At 47.1% G+C, this 17,624-nt stretch overlaps 1 protein-coding gene across 1 annotated transcript in view; it reads left to right on the top strand.

The window, feature by feature from the left end:
- Positions 1-16,548: 16,548 nt before the first annotated feature.
- The window catches only part of tax1bp3 (Tax1 (human T-cell leukemia virus type I) binding protein 3), a 20,961-nt gene continuing 19,885 nt past the window's right edge, over positions 16,549-17,624 (top strand). Inside the window, exon 1 of the mRNA XM_078555537.1 lies at positions 16,549-16,709. Coding sequence (XP_078411663.1) covers positions 16,671-16,709 — 39 coding nt within the window. The 5' untranslated portion in view covers positions 16,549-16,670. The remainder of the gene's footprint in view (positions 16,710-17,624) is intronic.

The raw sequence follows: 17,624 nt of genomic DNA, 5'->3' as shown, positions 1-17,624 counted from the left end.
GCACTGATCACCACTGCCATCGCCTGCCAAGCCGGAGTGGTAATGTAACTGCCCCTCCTGTGGTCAGAACGGAGTAGAGGGCATCACAGCAGCCTCCGTGGCATTCAAAAAGTGCTCGAGGGCTGCAGTCTTCTTGCCTTTTGGGACCATGTCTTCTTTGCTGCAGTCCTGGGCTGGAAGCACTGAGCGCGGCTGGATGTTAAATGTGGTGCCTGGCGTGATGAAGTGGCAAGGTGACGGGGTGACAGGCGAATCAGAGCCCACCCACCCCCCATTTAAATGGTGAGTATCCCAGGAATGCATAACTAATACAGCAGGTTTAGGACGATGAGGCTAAAATGTCATTTTCCCACCCGCCACCGCACTTTGTGCAAATCTGGAACGATTCGCCCCATAGCTGCTGGGCAATGTGGATCCGTGGGTGACTGAGAAGTGCCCACAGTGACATTATGTGCCCATCAGATCCAGGCTGATCAGGCACTTCTCACCAACCCCCCAAATGCTGGTGGGCTCAGCAACAGAATCACCATGTAAATGCTGGAATCGTTTCCCTTCATCCATTGCACATTCTGGGTCACAATCCCTCATTCCTATGACCTTAAGAAAAGGGTAAAGGGGAGAATTCTTTCCTTCTAACTGCGTTCATAGCCTTGGTGGTGGAGTGGCTCTTTGCCTCCCCCCACCCCCGCCCAACCCCCTCACCCCCCCGCCATGAAGCCACTTAACAGCAGGTGCATACTCACTTTGACTGTCTGTTACATTTCACAGCCTGTAGATGGAACTTCTGAAGAAACTCTGGAGACAGAGAGAGGAATGGGAAAGGAGTCTGTGACTGGGCTGCTGTAGAAATGGGCAGATGCCAGGAAATGATCAATCAGTAGTATTACTACAAAAACAACATCATCAACAACAGAATAACAAACCAGAGCCCTGGGACTCAGAGCCCAAGATGGCTAACCCCAATTTGCATTACTATACATCCCATATTCCAATTCATTGGAGTGGAGTCAGTCTGTTTGCAAAACCTATCAAAGATAATGACTTCAGGAGAATGTGAAGGACTCACAACTCCAATCTCATTAGCATATGCATATATGGCAATCACCTGAGACATGAGACATGAGACATCAGCCATTTCAATTTCTCTGCTCCCCTCACTCATTCTAACCTGACTCTCTCAGAACTCCATTTTCTCAGATCTATCCCCGACATTGTTACCAAGCTTGCTGACAAGGCAGAGTGCTGTTGTTGTCTAACAAACTGACCTCTACCTCGCAGAGGCTGAATGCCAAGTGTCTGACACTTCTCCTACCTGCCCCTGGACCATGACCCTACCACCGAATATCAAGCCATTGTTTCCAGAACAATCACTGACCTCATCTCCTCCGGTGACCTTCCCTCCATGGCTTCTCGCCTCATAGTTCCCCAACCCCATCTGCTTGCTTCTACCTCCTTCCTAAGATTCATACAAAGGACTGCCCTGTAGACCCAGCTTTTCAGCCTGTTTCTGCCCCACTGAACTAATTTCTTCCTACCTTGACTCCATTTTCTTTTCCCCCTTGTCCAGTGTTTCCCCACCTACACCCATTATTCTTTTGATGCCCTCCATCACTTTAAGAGTTTCCAATTTCCTGGCCTCAACCATCTCCTCTTCACCATGGTTACCCAATCTCTCTACACTTCCATTCCCTATCAAGATGGTCTGAGGGCTCTCCTCTTCTTCCTAAATGGAGGTCCAACCAGTTTCCATCCAGCACCACCCTCCTCTGACTGGCTGAACTCATCCTTTAATTGGTCTCACTTCCTCCAAATAAAAGGTATTGCCAGGATACATGTATGGGTCCTAGCTATTGTTATAACCGGGTGAGGAAGTGTCGAATGCCACCACCCCCCCCGCCCCCCCGCCCCCGCCAACCCCCCCCGCCGCGCCCCCCCCCCCCACCCCCTTTTTCCTCTCCTCCTTTGACTGCAACAGGTTTGTTTGTTTGAAAAGGATATACTTGCCAATTCAGTAAGTATTTAACTGTTTACGCACTGTGATCATAAAAGAACCAATCGGACAGGTTTTGTTGAGTTTAACAAAGAGGTTAGCTTTATTATACTTAAACTGATGTAAGTAATAAAATACGCACCAACATACGCACCCACACATGTTCGAAGTTCACACACACACAAATACAGATTACAGAGCGGGTTGGCCAAATTAGAGTTCAAAAAGTGAAGTAGAAGAGTATATAGTTTGTACTTTGGTGATTCAACTAGCTTCAAGCTGAACTCGATGGTGTTGATGCTTCCGATTTAAAGATGTGGACATCTGAGTTGATTGTTCTTCGGGAGGTGGCAGTGCTGGGTTGAATTCTTTTAAGAAATCACCGTCAGCAAACAGGGCTTAAAGCTTACCAAGTCGGTTGGAGAAAAAAGGAGACAGGAAGGAGCCCACGTAGGTCTTCTTCCTAAGCTGCTTGTCCTCAGTTCTCTGAGAAAACATGTGCTTAAAACAAATAAAGGGTTGGCTTGTCATGTGACCTTCCTTCTTCAACAGCCAGGGGAATTCAAAAAAATATATTGCCCATGTATTCCAAAGGAGACTTGATTAGCTCATGTGTGAAAGCTAACTTATCCAGGGTCCCAACTCCAACAGTTGAATATCTCGTGTGATTTCCATAGATGCTTTGCTAATCAAACTGGAGATGTGAGTCCTTCACATTCTCCTGAAGTCATTATCTTTGATAGGTTTTGCAGACAGACTGACTCCACTCCAATGAATTGGAATGTGGGATGTATAGTAATGCAAATTGGGGTTAGCCATCTTAGGTCCAAATCACTTTAGTCTTTGTTTTATGAGACTTGTGGAACATTCCTTGGTCCAGTCCAATTTGGGCCCCCTCCCTCATCTCTTTTTCCAGTACATTGACTACTATCGGTGGGGAAGGAGGGTGATTGGTGGGGGGGGGGAGGGAGGGCTGGGAAAGGAGGGTGGCGGGGAGGAGGGGTGGGGAAGGAAGGTTTAGGGGGGAGGGGTGGAGAAGGGTGACGTGGAAAGGGGTGGGGTAGGGAAGGAGAGTAAGGATAAAGTATTGGATCCTGAGGTGAGCTTCTATATTTCCCTTTGGATGCACTTGCATCGCTGGGTCACAGAACCTCTGTCAGAGCAACACCAACCGATGTAATGCTCGTGAATGTCCAGGTCACTCACTGTGTTTAATATTTATTGAATATGATTTCATTATTATTAAAACTCAATTCTGTGGTGCCTGATCAAACACCTTCTGAAAATCACATCAAAATTATCCACTGCATTCCCTCCAATGATTCATTGTCACTTTCTCCAATAATTCAATTAGCATGTTCAGAATGAGCTGTATTTATCAATGAGTAGACAGTTAATATGCTAAACCAGACCTTTTTAAATATTGATCAGTTTAACCCTTACCACAAATTTGGCCACAATTCAGTCTTTATTTTCCTGGTATATCCCTTCTACGTCACGTGAACAACACTCCAATGATCCCGATATTCCACACCATTCTGGGATGGATAACAATAGTCTGAAGACTTTATTGCCATTAACTTTTAAACATTCACCTCCATTGGTGGCCCTTCTACTCTCCCTGCCGATACAGATCCCTCTACGTTTCCCCCTCAGATCCCTCTGAATATGCGACTTCACAGAGTGAGCGGCTGGGAGTTTGGTGAGTGAGAGAATCTTAAGGGTTAATCTTTCTAAAAATCTAAAAATTACTGTTTAGGTAAGCAGGGATAAACAAGCTCTCTACTACAGAGCAGCTGTATTTAGTTAATTAGGTAGGTAGGTTAATGATTCAGCTAGTATAAATGTGAGAGGGTGAGTGAGTGAGTGAGTTTCTTTCTTTTTCTACCCTTTACAGCCTCCACTATTTGATTCTTACTTTGGTACAGAGGAAGAAGCTGACTGGTGAGAAACTGGTAACTTATTCTACTTATAATAAATATTTTGTGAAGTTGAGGTATGGCAGGGCACTTCAGCTGAGTAGAATGTGGGAAGTCATGGATGCACCATGTGTCCTTAACAAATACATCTGCAGGAAGTGTCACCGGTTACAGAAATCTGAGCTCTGGATTTCGAAGCTCAAGCTGATGGTTGGAGTCACTGTGGTGCATCTGTGAGGCAGAGAACTATGTGGATAGCATGTTTAGGGAGCTGTCACATTACAGCTTAGGAGCATGCAGGCAGACAGGAAATGGGTGACTACCAGGCAGTATGAGAGATCCAGGCAGGTAGTGGAGTTCCCTGAGTCGATCTTGCTTGCTAACCAGTTTTCCATTTTGGATACTGGTGAGGGTGATTGTTCCTCACAGGAGTGCAGGAAGAGCCAAGACCGTGGCATCACGGGTGGCTCAGCTGCACAGGAGGACAGGAAGAAAAGTGGAAGAGCATACTGATAGGGAGTTCGTTGGTTAGGGGAACATACAGGTGTTCTACAGCTGTAGGCGTTCTGCAACCGTAGATGTAACTCCAGGGTGATATGTTGCCTCCCTGGTGCCAGGGTCAAGATGTCACATTCTTCTGGGTAAGGGTGAACAGCCAGAGGCTGTGGTCCATATTGGTACCAATGACAAAGGTGGGAAGTGGGATGAGGTCCCAAAAACAGATTTTAGGGAGTTAGGAAGGAAATTAAAAAGCAGGACCTCAAAAGTGGTAACCTCAGGATTACTCCCAGTGCCATGTGCTAATGAGCATAGGAATAGGAGGATTGAGCAATTGAACATGTGGCTGGATAACTGGTATAGGAGGGAGGGCGTCAGATTTCTGAGGCATTGGGATCGGTTCTGGGGCAGGTGGGATCTGAACAAGATGGACGGGCTGCATCTTACCAGGACCGGGACTGACATCCTCATAGGGAGATCTGCTAGTGCTGGTGGGGAGGGTTTGAACTAGATTGGCAGGGGATTGGGAACCCGAGAGGGAGCTCAGATTGGAGGGAAGCAAAACTGGTATTAGGAAGTAGAAAAGTAGTAAGTGAAATTAGAAGGCAGATGAAGGAAAGACAAGTATCAAATAGGATCAGAACGTGGAATAATGTTAAAATGACAAAGGGCTGTAACTTTTGAGCTGCCCAGCATCAGGTTTGGGGGGGTATCCCAAAGAAGCACTGAGGAACCCCTCTCGGAATTTCAAAGATAAAGGTTTGCACAGCAATTGCCCTGAAGTGCCAACATCCTCTGGACAAATGCCCTTCTGGCTCGATGGGCTGAATAGCCTCCTCCTATATTCCTAGATACTCCCACAGGTGATCTACCTCCCTCCGTTACCCCTACACTGCCGCCTCAGATATCAGACCGTCCCACTTTCACTTTAAAGATTAATACAAAACACTCAAAGTCCCAACCACTTTTCACAGATATATGATTCTGTGTCCAATCCTTTATCTGGTGATCCTTTCAGTTCTGTTTCTATTTAAGTCTTCATTGTTTCCTTACCTGTCGGCTGCCAGTCATATCTCCCATTCCCTCTGATCTTCCTTAATCCCCCTTTCTAGTCCTCCTTCTGCACTTTCTCTTTATCAGAATGGCTCTTTAACCCTTCCTTTGGCTCTGCAGTGACTGTTATATTGAAAGATATTATTTTTAATGAGTTAATGGCTCACTAACAATAACTACTTATACTTTAATAGCACCTTTAATGTAATAAACTCTGTTTTGATTGGACTGTCACCTGAACAATCATTCTTTCCTATGGCATTAACCCTTTCATTCACAGAGATTGATCAGTGAACAGTGTGCTATATACCTGGTGGCAGCACCGAGAATGCCATTGACCGTGTTTCTGTCTCTCTCTGGTATTTCTTCAGGCTGACTCTATGCGGGCGCCTTGGCTTCGATGGCACTGGCCCAGTTACTGATGGCAGAGCTCTTTGTTTGGGGATGGCTGGCTCTTTGCTTGCAGCTTCACTCCTCTGGCTACTCCACTGATATCTGACTCCAGGCACCCGGCATTCCTTCCAGTCACCTAGGGTGGCAGGCTGTAACTTCAGCATTAAGTTCTGTCGGAAGGCTTCAGATTTGGAACAAGGCCCTGGGTCAGAGTCCTGGCATGGCCACTGTCTGTCAGGAATTACCTGGGCTCCAGTCAAACTGAGAGGAGTGATCGATCCTGTAGTGCAGCAGCTGCTGCTACTTGCTGCCTCAGGCTGTGGAGACTTTTGAGTTATCGGATAAAAATTTCAAGGCCAAATGACTCTTCGTTCCTGGTTTAGCTCCTGGCTTTGAGTCTGAAGTTGGTTTATGGTCTTCCTGTTTGAAAGCATCATTGTTGTCCGGTGTGAGAGGTAGCCCTCCCTTAGTCATGGCTTTAGGTGCCACACTCCCACTGAACAGAGGTTGAATTGTCACTGGAATAGCAGAGCTCAGTTTGTGACAAGCATCACTGTCAGGGGCCTTGTAGTTAAACTTTGCCATAAAGCCTTTTAAGTCTCCTTTTTCCCACAGGAACACAGGCACAATAAACTTTGTGTAAAGTCAGCCTTCTCTCCTCCAACAATGATCTGTATGCGTTTGAGAACAAAGGACAAGAGATATCTCCAATGTGTCAAATCTGAGACGTGTCTTCGGGTACCAAAACCAACCACAAAACACCATCTGCATCTTACATGATGGCCTGTGCTGCACTTAAGGCAAGTGAAAACCACAAGCCTTAGTAGGTCATGGAAATTTAATTGTATATATTAGTCAGGTTGTGGCATTGATTAATGCAGCTAACTCAAATTTTTAAAAGGACTCTACATAAACTGGAAACTACTTCAGCAATATCTACTGTTAGTATATTCAAAAGAAATGCATTGATTACTGCAAAAGAAAAACAGACTTGCATTTTATGACACCTTTCACAACCTCAGGACATGCCAACATGTTCTACAGCCAATGAAGGACTTGTGAAGTGAAGGCACTGCTGTGACATAGGATTCAAAAGAGACAAGAGAAATATGGCCTGGGTAAGGAAAGGATTAAAGTGGTCACTTTGAGTCCTGAAGCAGGAACTGAATGGCAAAGAGTAAACAGATCTTTCTCAAATTGGAATAGTTTACGAAGGGTCATTTGAAGGCAATCTGGGAACTGAGGTTATGAAGATAGAGAATTGGCTGTGTTATTTTTAACAATCTAGAGCAGAGCAGAAGGCTAAACCTGTACAAACAACACGTAACTGCAAGGACAGGAAACCACACTTACCTGACTCATACTAACCCTCAGAGCTGTTGCTGGGGTTATGGTAACAATCAGGAAGCAATGCCTGTGAGCTGGTTCTGCTTTAGCTTCTCAAATTTATCCACACAATTAGAACTTATCTCAGGGACTCTAACAGTTTTTTATTTTTTTTTTAAATATAATCAGAAAATCCCAGTGAAAGCTAGTGGAAAGGGGAGGGAGAGAGATGTTCGGTATTACAAAATCTGAGGAAAATGACAAAGTCGAAAATTATAGGGCAGAATTTTAATCACCAAATGAGGATGGGTTTGGGAGTGAAATTGGGGGTTAAGTGGGCAGAAAATGCTGGCGGGTTGGACACCTCTGGTTTTACCACAGCCTGTTCTGAGGTGACATGAAAGCCCTCGTGGAGCTTTCAGGTCAGACATTTAAACATTCAGACAAGGAATTAATTGTGGTTTTAATCCAGGATTCTAGCTTTAACAGCTAGGTTTCCTGAACTGTGTGAATCTCGCCATTGTCAACATGGTGAGAGCACAACAAGGAGTCATGGATCAATGAAACTGACAGGCTGGGAAACCTTTAAACAGTGAAATGGCATAGCTGCTGCTCTTTCTATGTGATAGGCTAGTGCTAAAAGTAGGGAAAATCCCAAGATATTCTATAAGTATATCAATGGGAAGAGGATAACCAGGGAAAGAGTAGGGTCCATTAGGGACCAATCTATGGGTGGAGCCAGAGGACATTGGTAGAGTGTTGAATGAATACTTCATATCCGTCTTCACCCAAGAGAATGAGGATGAAGTTATAGAACCCAGGAGAGAGACTGCGAGGTTCTTGAGCAAAGTGATATCAGGAGTGACAAGGTATTGGAGGTGTTGGCAGGCTTAAAAGCGGACAAATCTCCAGGTCCAGATGATTTGTGTCCCAGCCTGCTGAGGGAGGAGATCGCAGGGGCTCTGACCCAAGTTTTTAATTCCTCCCTGGCCACAGGGGAGGTGCCAGAGGACTGGAGAACAGCTAATGTGGTTCCGCTATTTAAGAAAGGTTGTAGAGATAAGCCAGTGAACTACAGGCCAGTGAGTCTCACGTCAGTGGTAGGGAAACTATTGGAGAAAATTCTGAAGGAGAGAATCTATCTCGACTTGGAAAGGCAAGGTTTGATCAGGGATAGTCAGCATGGCTTTGTCAGAGGGAGGTCATGCCTAACAAATTTGATTGAATTTTTTGAGGAGGTGACCAGGTGTATAGATGAGGGTAGTGTAGTTGATGTCGTTTATATGGATTTCAGCAAAGCCTTTGAAAAGGTTCCACATGGGAGACTTATAAAGAAGGCAAATGCACATGGGATACAGGGTAATTTGATAAGGTGGATTCAAAATTGGCTTAGTTGGAGGAGACAGAGGGTGATGACAGAAGGATGCTTTAGTGACTGGAAGCCAGTGTCCAGTGGCATACCACAGGGATCTGTGCTGGGTCCCCTATTATTTGTCATTTATATAAACGACACAGATGACTATGTGGGGGGTAGGATTAGTAAGTTTGAGGATGACACAAAGATTGGCCGGTGGTTAACAGTGATGTTGAGTGCCTTGGGCTACAGGAAGATACAGACGGGCTGGTCAAATGGGCAGATAAGTGGCAGATGGAATTTAACCCTGAAAAGTGTGAGGTGATACACTTTGGAAGGAGTAATTTGACAAGGAAGTATTGAATGAACAGCATGACACTAGGAAGTTCTGAGGAACAAAGGGACCTTGGCGTGTGTGTCCATAGATCTCTGAAGGCGGAGGGACATGTTAGTGGGGTGGTGAAAAAGGTATATGGGACACTTGCCTTTATCAATTGAAGCATAGATTACAAAAGTAGGGAGGTCATGTTGGAGTTGTATAGAACCTTGGTGAGGCCACAGCTGGAGTACTGTGTGCAGTTCTGGTCACCACATTATAGGAAGGGTGTGATTGCACTGGAGGGGTTGCAGAGGAGATTCAACAGGATGTTGCCTGGGATGAAACATTTAAATTATGAAGAGAGGTTGGATAGACTAGGGTTGTTTTCATTGGAGCAGAGAAGACTGAGAAGACTTGATCGAGGTGTACAAGGTTATGAGGGGCACGGACAGGGTGGATAGGGAGCAGCTGTTCCCCTTAGTTGAAGGGTCAGTCACGAGGGGACATAAGTTCAAGGTGAGGGGCAGGAGGTTTAGGGGGGATGTGAGGAAAAACGTTTTTACCCAGAGGGTGGTGACAGTCTGGAATGTGCTGCCTGGGAGGGTGGTGGAGGCGGGTTGCCTCACATCCTTTAAAAAGTACCTGGATGAGCACTTGGCACGTCATAACATTCAAGGCTATGGGCCAAGTGCTGGTAAATGGGATTAGGTAGGTAGGTAAGGTGTTTCTCACGTGTCGGTGCAGACTCGATGGGCCGAGGGGCCTCTTCTGCACTGTGAGTTTCTGTGATTCTGTATCTGAGAGTGTGCTTTCACTGCTTCATAGGGCATTTCCATAGTTTTCTTCCTGGATCTGCTGCCTCTTTGGGTGGTGTCAGAAACCTCTCTCTGAAAAGTAGCACCCTGCAAAAGTGTGGCTTTTATGTCGATTGATCAATACATGACCAAAGGAGCTAAACACATTTTTACGATTACTTTTCCAGCTGTGAGATAATTCACTCTAACATCTGTATCACTGTCACTCTTCAAAACCCCTAACGTATAGCCTCACTTTAGCTTTATGAGCCCCATCTGCAAGGATTTTCTGTACAAAACTCACCTATGTGACAAGGCTAGTACCTCAGAATAAACTCCAAATTCTCTCCAGCTATCCAACTCTCTTTGTCCGGCCTCTTATTAGTTTATCTTCAAGTTTATTAGCAACCACAAAAGCTTCATAGTCATGAGGACATCTGCTTCTAGTTCTGGTCTGAGACTGTTTATTTCATTGTCCAACCTATCTAGCTACATCTGCTACTTGCACTTCTATGTCTGTTGGGTCTATAACTACAAGATGTCCTTGCACCATAGAAGGTTTTTTCTCCAGTCCGTGATCGTTTTCTGGCACAACAGTTATTTCTATATTCATTATCAATACTTCCACTGTGCTTTCTTACTCTCTAATCTTTCACCCCATTTTGCCACCATCCTGCATATTCACCAATATTTAAATTTTCAGCTTTTCCTGCATGTCCCACAGTTGTCGCATCCCTCATTCATTGGACCCTTCTGGAATATATCTCACCTGAATACTTCTAGGCAACTGGCCTTTGGATGTAATATGTCCTGATCATTACATTCCCACCATAAAACCCCTGATCAGTGTTAATGTAACTACAAATAATTGTTGAATAATATTTCAGAACTTGATATCAAAACATGAGAATAAGCTAGCAAGAAATATAAAATTAGACAGTAAGAACTTCTACAAGTTGGTTATGACGCAGCAGTTGGTAAAGGCTGAGTTATTTAAAATCCCAGAGGGAAACTTTAAACAACTGTCATAACCTATATTTTCAATTTTTAAAAATTCATTCATGGGATGTGGGCTTCACTGGCCGGACCAGCCTTTATTGCCCATCCCTAGTTGCCCTTATGTTTGAGATGCAGCTCTGAATTCAGGAATAAAAACCACCAGGCCTCGAGAGGGTTTTTATATAAATTAAATTAAATATCTATTAATTTAACAACAAATTTAAACACATACACATGTCTACAAAGTACTACCATAACAGCTATTAAACAAAACCTCCAAATTAATCGCTCCCAGGTAACCTTCCCCAAGGCAACAATAACCCATAGACTTAAACAGACACCTGGCAAAGCACATTTTATCTTACAAATTCAAAATGAGGTTCCTTTCAATTTGGTTCCTTCGCAGACAGTTGTGGGTTTACAGGCAGCTTAGATCTCACATGCCTCTGGCTCACACACACAAAACTCTTTTCTGTATATACCAAGCCTTCCCTTTGAATGCAAATTCTCATTGTATCACCAGGCCCTTTGAACTCCACCTCTTCTAACAGTAAAACCGCTTTCATAGTACCAATTTTATTAGTAATACAAACATATTGCTTGGTGTCTCCTAGCTAGGTGCAAGATTTCACCCCCAGTCTTTGAATGATTTATTCAACAAAATGCAAATGTCCTCTCTACCTTACTGTTTAACATCTCAAAACTACTATACATCAAAGCACCTAGACTAGCCGGCTTTAAATAAAATTAACACACACACACGCACACCCACAGACACTAACCTCATTACAAGTCCAATTTAAAATAATTTTCAATAACATTATATACATTAATATCTTCATGACAAAGTCTATAAAAAGAGAGCAGCAAAAGTAAACTTTGATCCTTTAGAAGGTGAGACTGGGGAATTAATAATGAGAAACAAGGAAATGGCAGAGACTTTGAACAAATATTTTGCACCTGTCTTCAAAGTAGAAGACAGAAAAAGCATCCCAAGAATAGTAGAAAATTGAAGGGCTAAAGGGAAATGAAACTTAAAACAATTATTATCACTAGAGAAAAAATACTAGGGCCAGAATCCTCCTTGGTGGAGCAAACCATCGGGATGCTGAAGATGAGCTTCCAGTGGACCGGTCTGGTGGAGCCCTGCAATATAGTCCACAGAGGGTGTCACACATCGTCGTCGTCTGCTGCGCCCTTTACCTGGCGCTGCAACAGGGAGAGGAGCTGGCTGAGGAGGAGATGGAGGAGCTGGAGGTCTCCTCCGATGAGGAGGACGTCGACGGGGCTGAGGGTGAGGATGCCCTCAAAGGCAACAATAATGGCAATGAGGCCATCGCACTGGCCAGATAAGACGGGTGTGCTTGGAAGGCCCTCATAGCTGCTAGATTTGTGGAGGATGATGATGACATGTATTGAGGAGACACCATAGATCCTCGCATTGCATCTATGAATGTTTGACTCCAGTCTGGCTTATAGCAGTGCACATAACCTTCTGTGAGAATGCTCCTGTTATGGAGACGCAGCAGAGGCCCTAACAGTCGATTCCAGGAGTATAATGACAACATACAGTGAGAACGCTCCATAGATCCTCACATAGCCTCTGTAAATGTCTGACTCCTGTCTGGCCGAGGGCAGCTCGCTTGCGCTTTGTGATCAGGGTCATATTATAGACAAGCAGCTGTGAAACTTTAATTGCACCTGATACTTTGTCAGCCTTCAGCACCTCAGCCCTTCAGGAGCACAGTGTCACTGGTCACAGATGCTGGTGTGATGGGGGCCAGCCCCATCTTAAAGATGCTGAGAGCACACAGTGAGAATGACGAATTCTGTGATGCCTGCCCACTACATTCTGGCAGCAATGACCAGCACCGCTGAGGTGTAGGCATCAGTAATGTTTCCAGGGAGTGTGACGCTGGACCATCACTTTGGTCTGAAGGCTGCACAAAGCACAGGGAAGAGGCCCTGGACTGAGACACCTGCCTTTATCTTGTGCAGAAAAGTTTCACATCTGAGTGACACGAACACTGCTCATCATAACAAGGAACCATAGGCAGGGAGACATTCTTGGGAGTTTATTTAAAATAGTGAATTTTTTGTACAAGTGATTAACACCCGTGCCCAGGCTGTGCAACGACATCTTCTTAACCTTTCTAACCCTGCCGCTACATCTTGGTGCTTCCTGGACATCCACAGTGGAGGTGGAGGCAGCCTGCTGACTGCTATCTTTGATCATCTGAGATAAGGTAATCTGTGATGTCCTCTTTTGCTGGGCTTTGGTGCTGACCATCGCTGCCACCGCCTCCCATGCTGGATTGCTGATGTTGCTGCCCATCCTGTGGCCAGAGCAGGGGTAGACGACATCACGGCGGGCCCCCACAGTGTCCAAAACGTGCTCTAGGGTTTCTTCATTTGACCTGGGGGCTGCAGTCTTTTTGCCTTTCGGGGCCATGTCTTCTGGCAGCAGCCCTGCGCTGGAAGCACTGAGGTGTGTGCATGGTGGCACTTTAAATATGGCGCCTGGCATGACTAAGTGATGGCGCGGCAGGCGAATGAGAGCCCACCCGCCATCAAAATAGTGTGTTTCTCGGGAATGTATAATTGATGCGCGGAATTGGGATGATATGGTGTGAGAAGCCACCATTGCGACCGGGGGGGGTAAAACGTCGCTTTTCCCACCTGCTCCCACACTTAGTGCAAATCTGGGATGATTCCGCCTATTACTACACGAGACAAGAGCTCATGGTGTTGGGGGTGATAGATTAGCATGGATAGAGGATTGCTAACTAACTAGAAACAGAGAGTGGGATTAATTGGTCACTTTCAGGTTGTAATTGGTAGTTGTAACTCGATGGGATACCAGAGGGATCAGTCCTGAGGCTTCAACTATTTACAATCTATATTAATGACTTGGATGAAGGGACTAACTTTACTTTAGCCAAATATGCTGACAATATAAAGATAGGTTGGAAAGCAAGTTCTGAGAAGGACACAATGGATTTTTTGCCTTTCTGTTGTGGCAAAAATGGCGGACGAGCCTGGAAATCTGAAGTCCCGCCCCTGGACACAGCACTTCCTATTTTATGTGGGGGCAGGATTGAAGTTGAGCTAGAGTTTGCACATGCGCAGTTTACAGAGGCAGCTGGCCATCTAAATCATCGGCTGCCTCCACTGAAGTGAGATTTTGGTGACCAGGAGTGTGAAACTCGATGTGTGCAGATTAAACCAGGTAGGAGTAGGTCTGGACTTAGTGGATTTGTTTGGATAGCCAGGGTACCCCTTTAGATCTGGTCCCAGGACACCTTTGGGGGAGGTAAGGTGCCCTTTGGAATTGTTAAAACTAGGTATGAATGTGTGTAAAAAGTGCACAACTCATTACTGTCAAGCTCATCAGAACTGTCAACAGACCTGTAAAAATCAACTATCAAAAGCACCGTCAGAACTGTCAAGAGGGCTTGTCAAGACTGACAAGCGGAACTGTCAAAGGGAGCTGTTATGCTGTTAAGGCATTTCAAAGGCCTGGCTTTAAATTTTTGAAAAAAACACTTCTGGCGTGTTAAAAAAATTGCTTGCTGTGGGTACAGAGGTAAAGGCTGGCGTGGATGGTATGGGGGAACATGGGGGTGGGCACAGGGACATAAGTTGACAGGAAGGATACGGGGTAATGGGGGATGGGTACAGGGTCATGAGGTGGCATGGATGGGGCATGTGTGTGTGGGAGGAGTGTTTTGGTCTTTCACTCAGTGCTGGTGCACAGAGGCAGGCCTTCTGACCAGCCCGCCTCCATACCGGGGCGGGGGGCAGCAGGCAGGCCTGACTTCTAACCAACCCACACCCCTGGAATGAAACCCCAACTTCTGGGTCTTTTATCCTGGGTTTAGTTTGTGGAGCAGGGAAATGTCCTAACTCTGCACACCCAACACAGGAGCAAAAATTCCGGAAAGGGACATAGATAGGTTAGTTGAGTGGTAAAAATTTAGCATTAGAATATAATGTGGAAAATTGTGAGGTTGTCCACTTTGGTAGGAAGAACAGAAAAGCAGAATATTGTTTGAATTGAGAGAAACTGCCTCCATTGCACTCTGGGGGAAAGAATTAAAAAGATTAAGGACCATCTGAGGGAAGAAATTCCTCCTCATTCCCGTCTTAAACGGGAGAGAGATATTTTGAAATTGTGTGTCCTAGTTTAAGGTTCCCCCATGAGAGGGCACATCCTCTCCGCATCTATCCTGTCAAGCCCCCTCAAAATCCTATATGTTTCAATAAGATCACCTGCCATTCTTCTAAACTATGAGTATAGGCCCAACCTGCTCAATCTTTCCTCAGAAGATAAACCCCTTCAACTCAGGAATCAATTGTGAACCTTCTCTGTATTGTCTTCAATGCAAGTATATCCTTCCTTAAATGATACAGTGGTAGCAAGACTTCCCTACTTTTATACTCCATCCCCCTTTTCAATAAGGGCCAACATTCTAAATGCCTTCCTACACACTTGTACCTGCAAGCTGACTTTTAGTGATTTGTGTACGAGAACACCCTTTATACAGCAGCAACTCTCCACTGTTTGGGGTTGTACCTAGCACAAAGCAAGATGGTTGTGGTTGTTGGAGTCAATTATCTCAGCCCCAAGACATTAATGCAGGAGTTCCTCAGAGCAGTGTCCTCGTCCCAACCATCTTCAGCTGCTTCATCAATGACCTTCCTCCATCATAAGTTCAGAAGGGGATGTTTGCTGATGGTTGCACAATGTTCTGTACCATTCACAACTCCTCAGATACTGATGCAGTCTGTGTCCTAAGCAGCAAGCCCTGGAGAATATTCAGGCTTGGGCTGATAAGTTGCAAGTAACATTCGCACAATAAAAGTGGCAGGCAATGACCATGTGACCATCTTCCCTTGACATTCAGTGAGATTGATAACACTGAATCCCCCACCATCAACATCCTAGGTGTTACCATTGACCAGAAACTGAAATGGACTAGCCATTTAAATACTATGGCTACAAGAGCAGGTCAGAGGTTGGGAACTCTGCACGAAAGACCCCCTGATGCTTCAAAGCCTGTCCACCATCTACAAGGCACAAGTCAGGAGTGTGATGGAATACTCTCCATTGCTTGGATGAGTGCAGCTCCAACAGCATTCAAGAAGCTTGACACCATCCAGGACAAAGCAAATTGACACCCCATCTTCCATCTTATCATGCCCTCTGCCACTGACGCACAGTGGCAGCAGTGTGTAGCATCTAGAAGATGCACTGCCACAACTCAGCAAGGCACCTTCCACAGCACCTTCCAAACCCATGACCACTACCACCTAGAAGGGCAAGGGAGAAGACACATGGGAACACCACCACCTGGAAGTTCCCTTCCAAGTCACTCACCATCCTGACTTGGAAATATATCACAGCTCCTTCACTGTTGCTGGGTGAAAATCCTGGAACTCCCTCCCTAACAGCACTGTGGGTGTATCTACACCACATGGACTGCAGCGGTTCAAGAAGGCAGCTCACCACCACCTTCTCAAGGGCAACTAGGGATGAGCAATAAATGCTGCTTAGCCAGTGCGCCCACATCCTGTTCACGAATTTAAAAAAAGCCTACATATCAACTGAAATATGCCAGTTGATGCAAAGCTGTAAACTCAGGGCAAAGGAAACAGGCTACAGGCCAATACCCATTACAAAGAGGCTTGCTCTCGTTTCAAAAGCGCAGGTAGATGGACCCTTGATGGAGCCCCGCCCACTGCTTACGGAGCCGCGCCTAATGCCGAGGGAGCCCCGCCCACAGCTGCGCAGTTCCGTTCTGACTTGATGCCGTTCATTCTGAATAGGCTCCACCCATTTATTGTCAATCAGTCGAACTCGCCTTTTCATTGGTCCTTATAGGTATTTACCTAATGTTTGTCCAATGATTGGCTGAACCGATGCGGTTGACGTGAGGAGTTTGCTCTGTGGAGATTAGAGTCCGGCCCGTGAGCCGAAGCGACGACCCCTAAGCCCTGTCACCCGGAGCGGCGCGGTTTTGCCATGGCCTTCATCGCTGGGCAGCCAGTCACTGCGGTTGTGGTGAGTGTAACTGGAGCGGGTTCCCGGGGTTTGGGTTTTGTTTCCGGGAGTTGCCCTGGGCGGCTCCGGGCCGCAATCGAAGCTTCTCCTCCTGCATAAGGTGTTGCCCCGCTTTATCCCAGAGGCTGCCTGGGGTGGGGGAGGAGAGGGGGGGTGGGGGTGGGGTGGGGGAGGAAGGGGGGGTGGGGGTGGGGTGGGGGAGGAAGAGGGGGGGTGGGGGAGGAAGAGGGGGGGTGGGGGTGGGGTGGGGGAGGAAGAGGGGGGGTGGGGGAGGAAGAGGGGGGGTGGGGGAGGAAGAGGGGGGGTGGGGGAGGAAGAGGGGGGGTGGGGGAGGAAGAGGGGGGTGGGGGAGGGGTGGGGGAGGAAGAGGGGGGGTGGGGGAGGGGTGGGGGAGGAAGAGGGGGGGTGGGGGAGGGGTGGGGGAGGAAGAGGGGGGTGGGGGAGGGGTGGGGGAGGAAGAGGGGGGGTGGGGGAGGAAGAGGGGGGGTGGGGGAGGGGTGGGGGAGGAAGAGGGGGGGTGGGGGAGGAAGAGGGGGGGTGGGGGAGGGGTGGGGGAGGAAGAGGGGGGGTGGGGGAGGGGTGGGGGAGGAAGAGGGGGGGTGGGGGAGGAAGAGGGGGGGTGGGGGAGGAAGAGGGGGGGTGGGGGAGGGGTGGGGGAGGAAGAGGGGGGGTGGGGGAGGGGTGGGGGAGGAAGAGGGGGGGTGGGGGAGGAAGAGGGGGGGTGGGGGAGGGGTGGGGGAGGAAGAGGGGGGTGGGGGAGGAAGAGGGGGGGTGGGGGAGAGAGGGGGGGTGGGGGAGGAAGAGGGGGGGTGGGGGAGGAAGAGGGGGGGTGGGGGAGGGGTGGGGGAGGAAGAGGGGGGGTGGGGGAGGGGTGGGGGAGGAAGAGGGGGGGTGGGGGAGGAAGAGGGGGGGTGG

The sequence above is a fragment of the Cetorhinus maximus genome, chromosome 13 (assembly GCF_964194155.1).
Source record: "Cetorhinus maximus chromosome 13, sCetMax3.hap1.1, whole genome shotgun sequence".
Taxonomy (NCBI): domain Eukaryota; kingdom Metazoa; phylum Chordata; class Chondrichthyes; order Lamniformes; family Cetorhinidae; genus Cetorhinus; species Cetorhinus maximus.
This window is presented reverse-complemented; position numbering and strand designations above follow the sequence as displayed.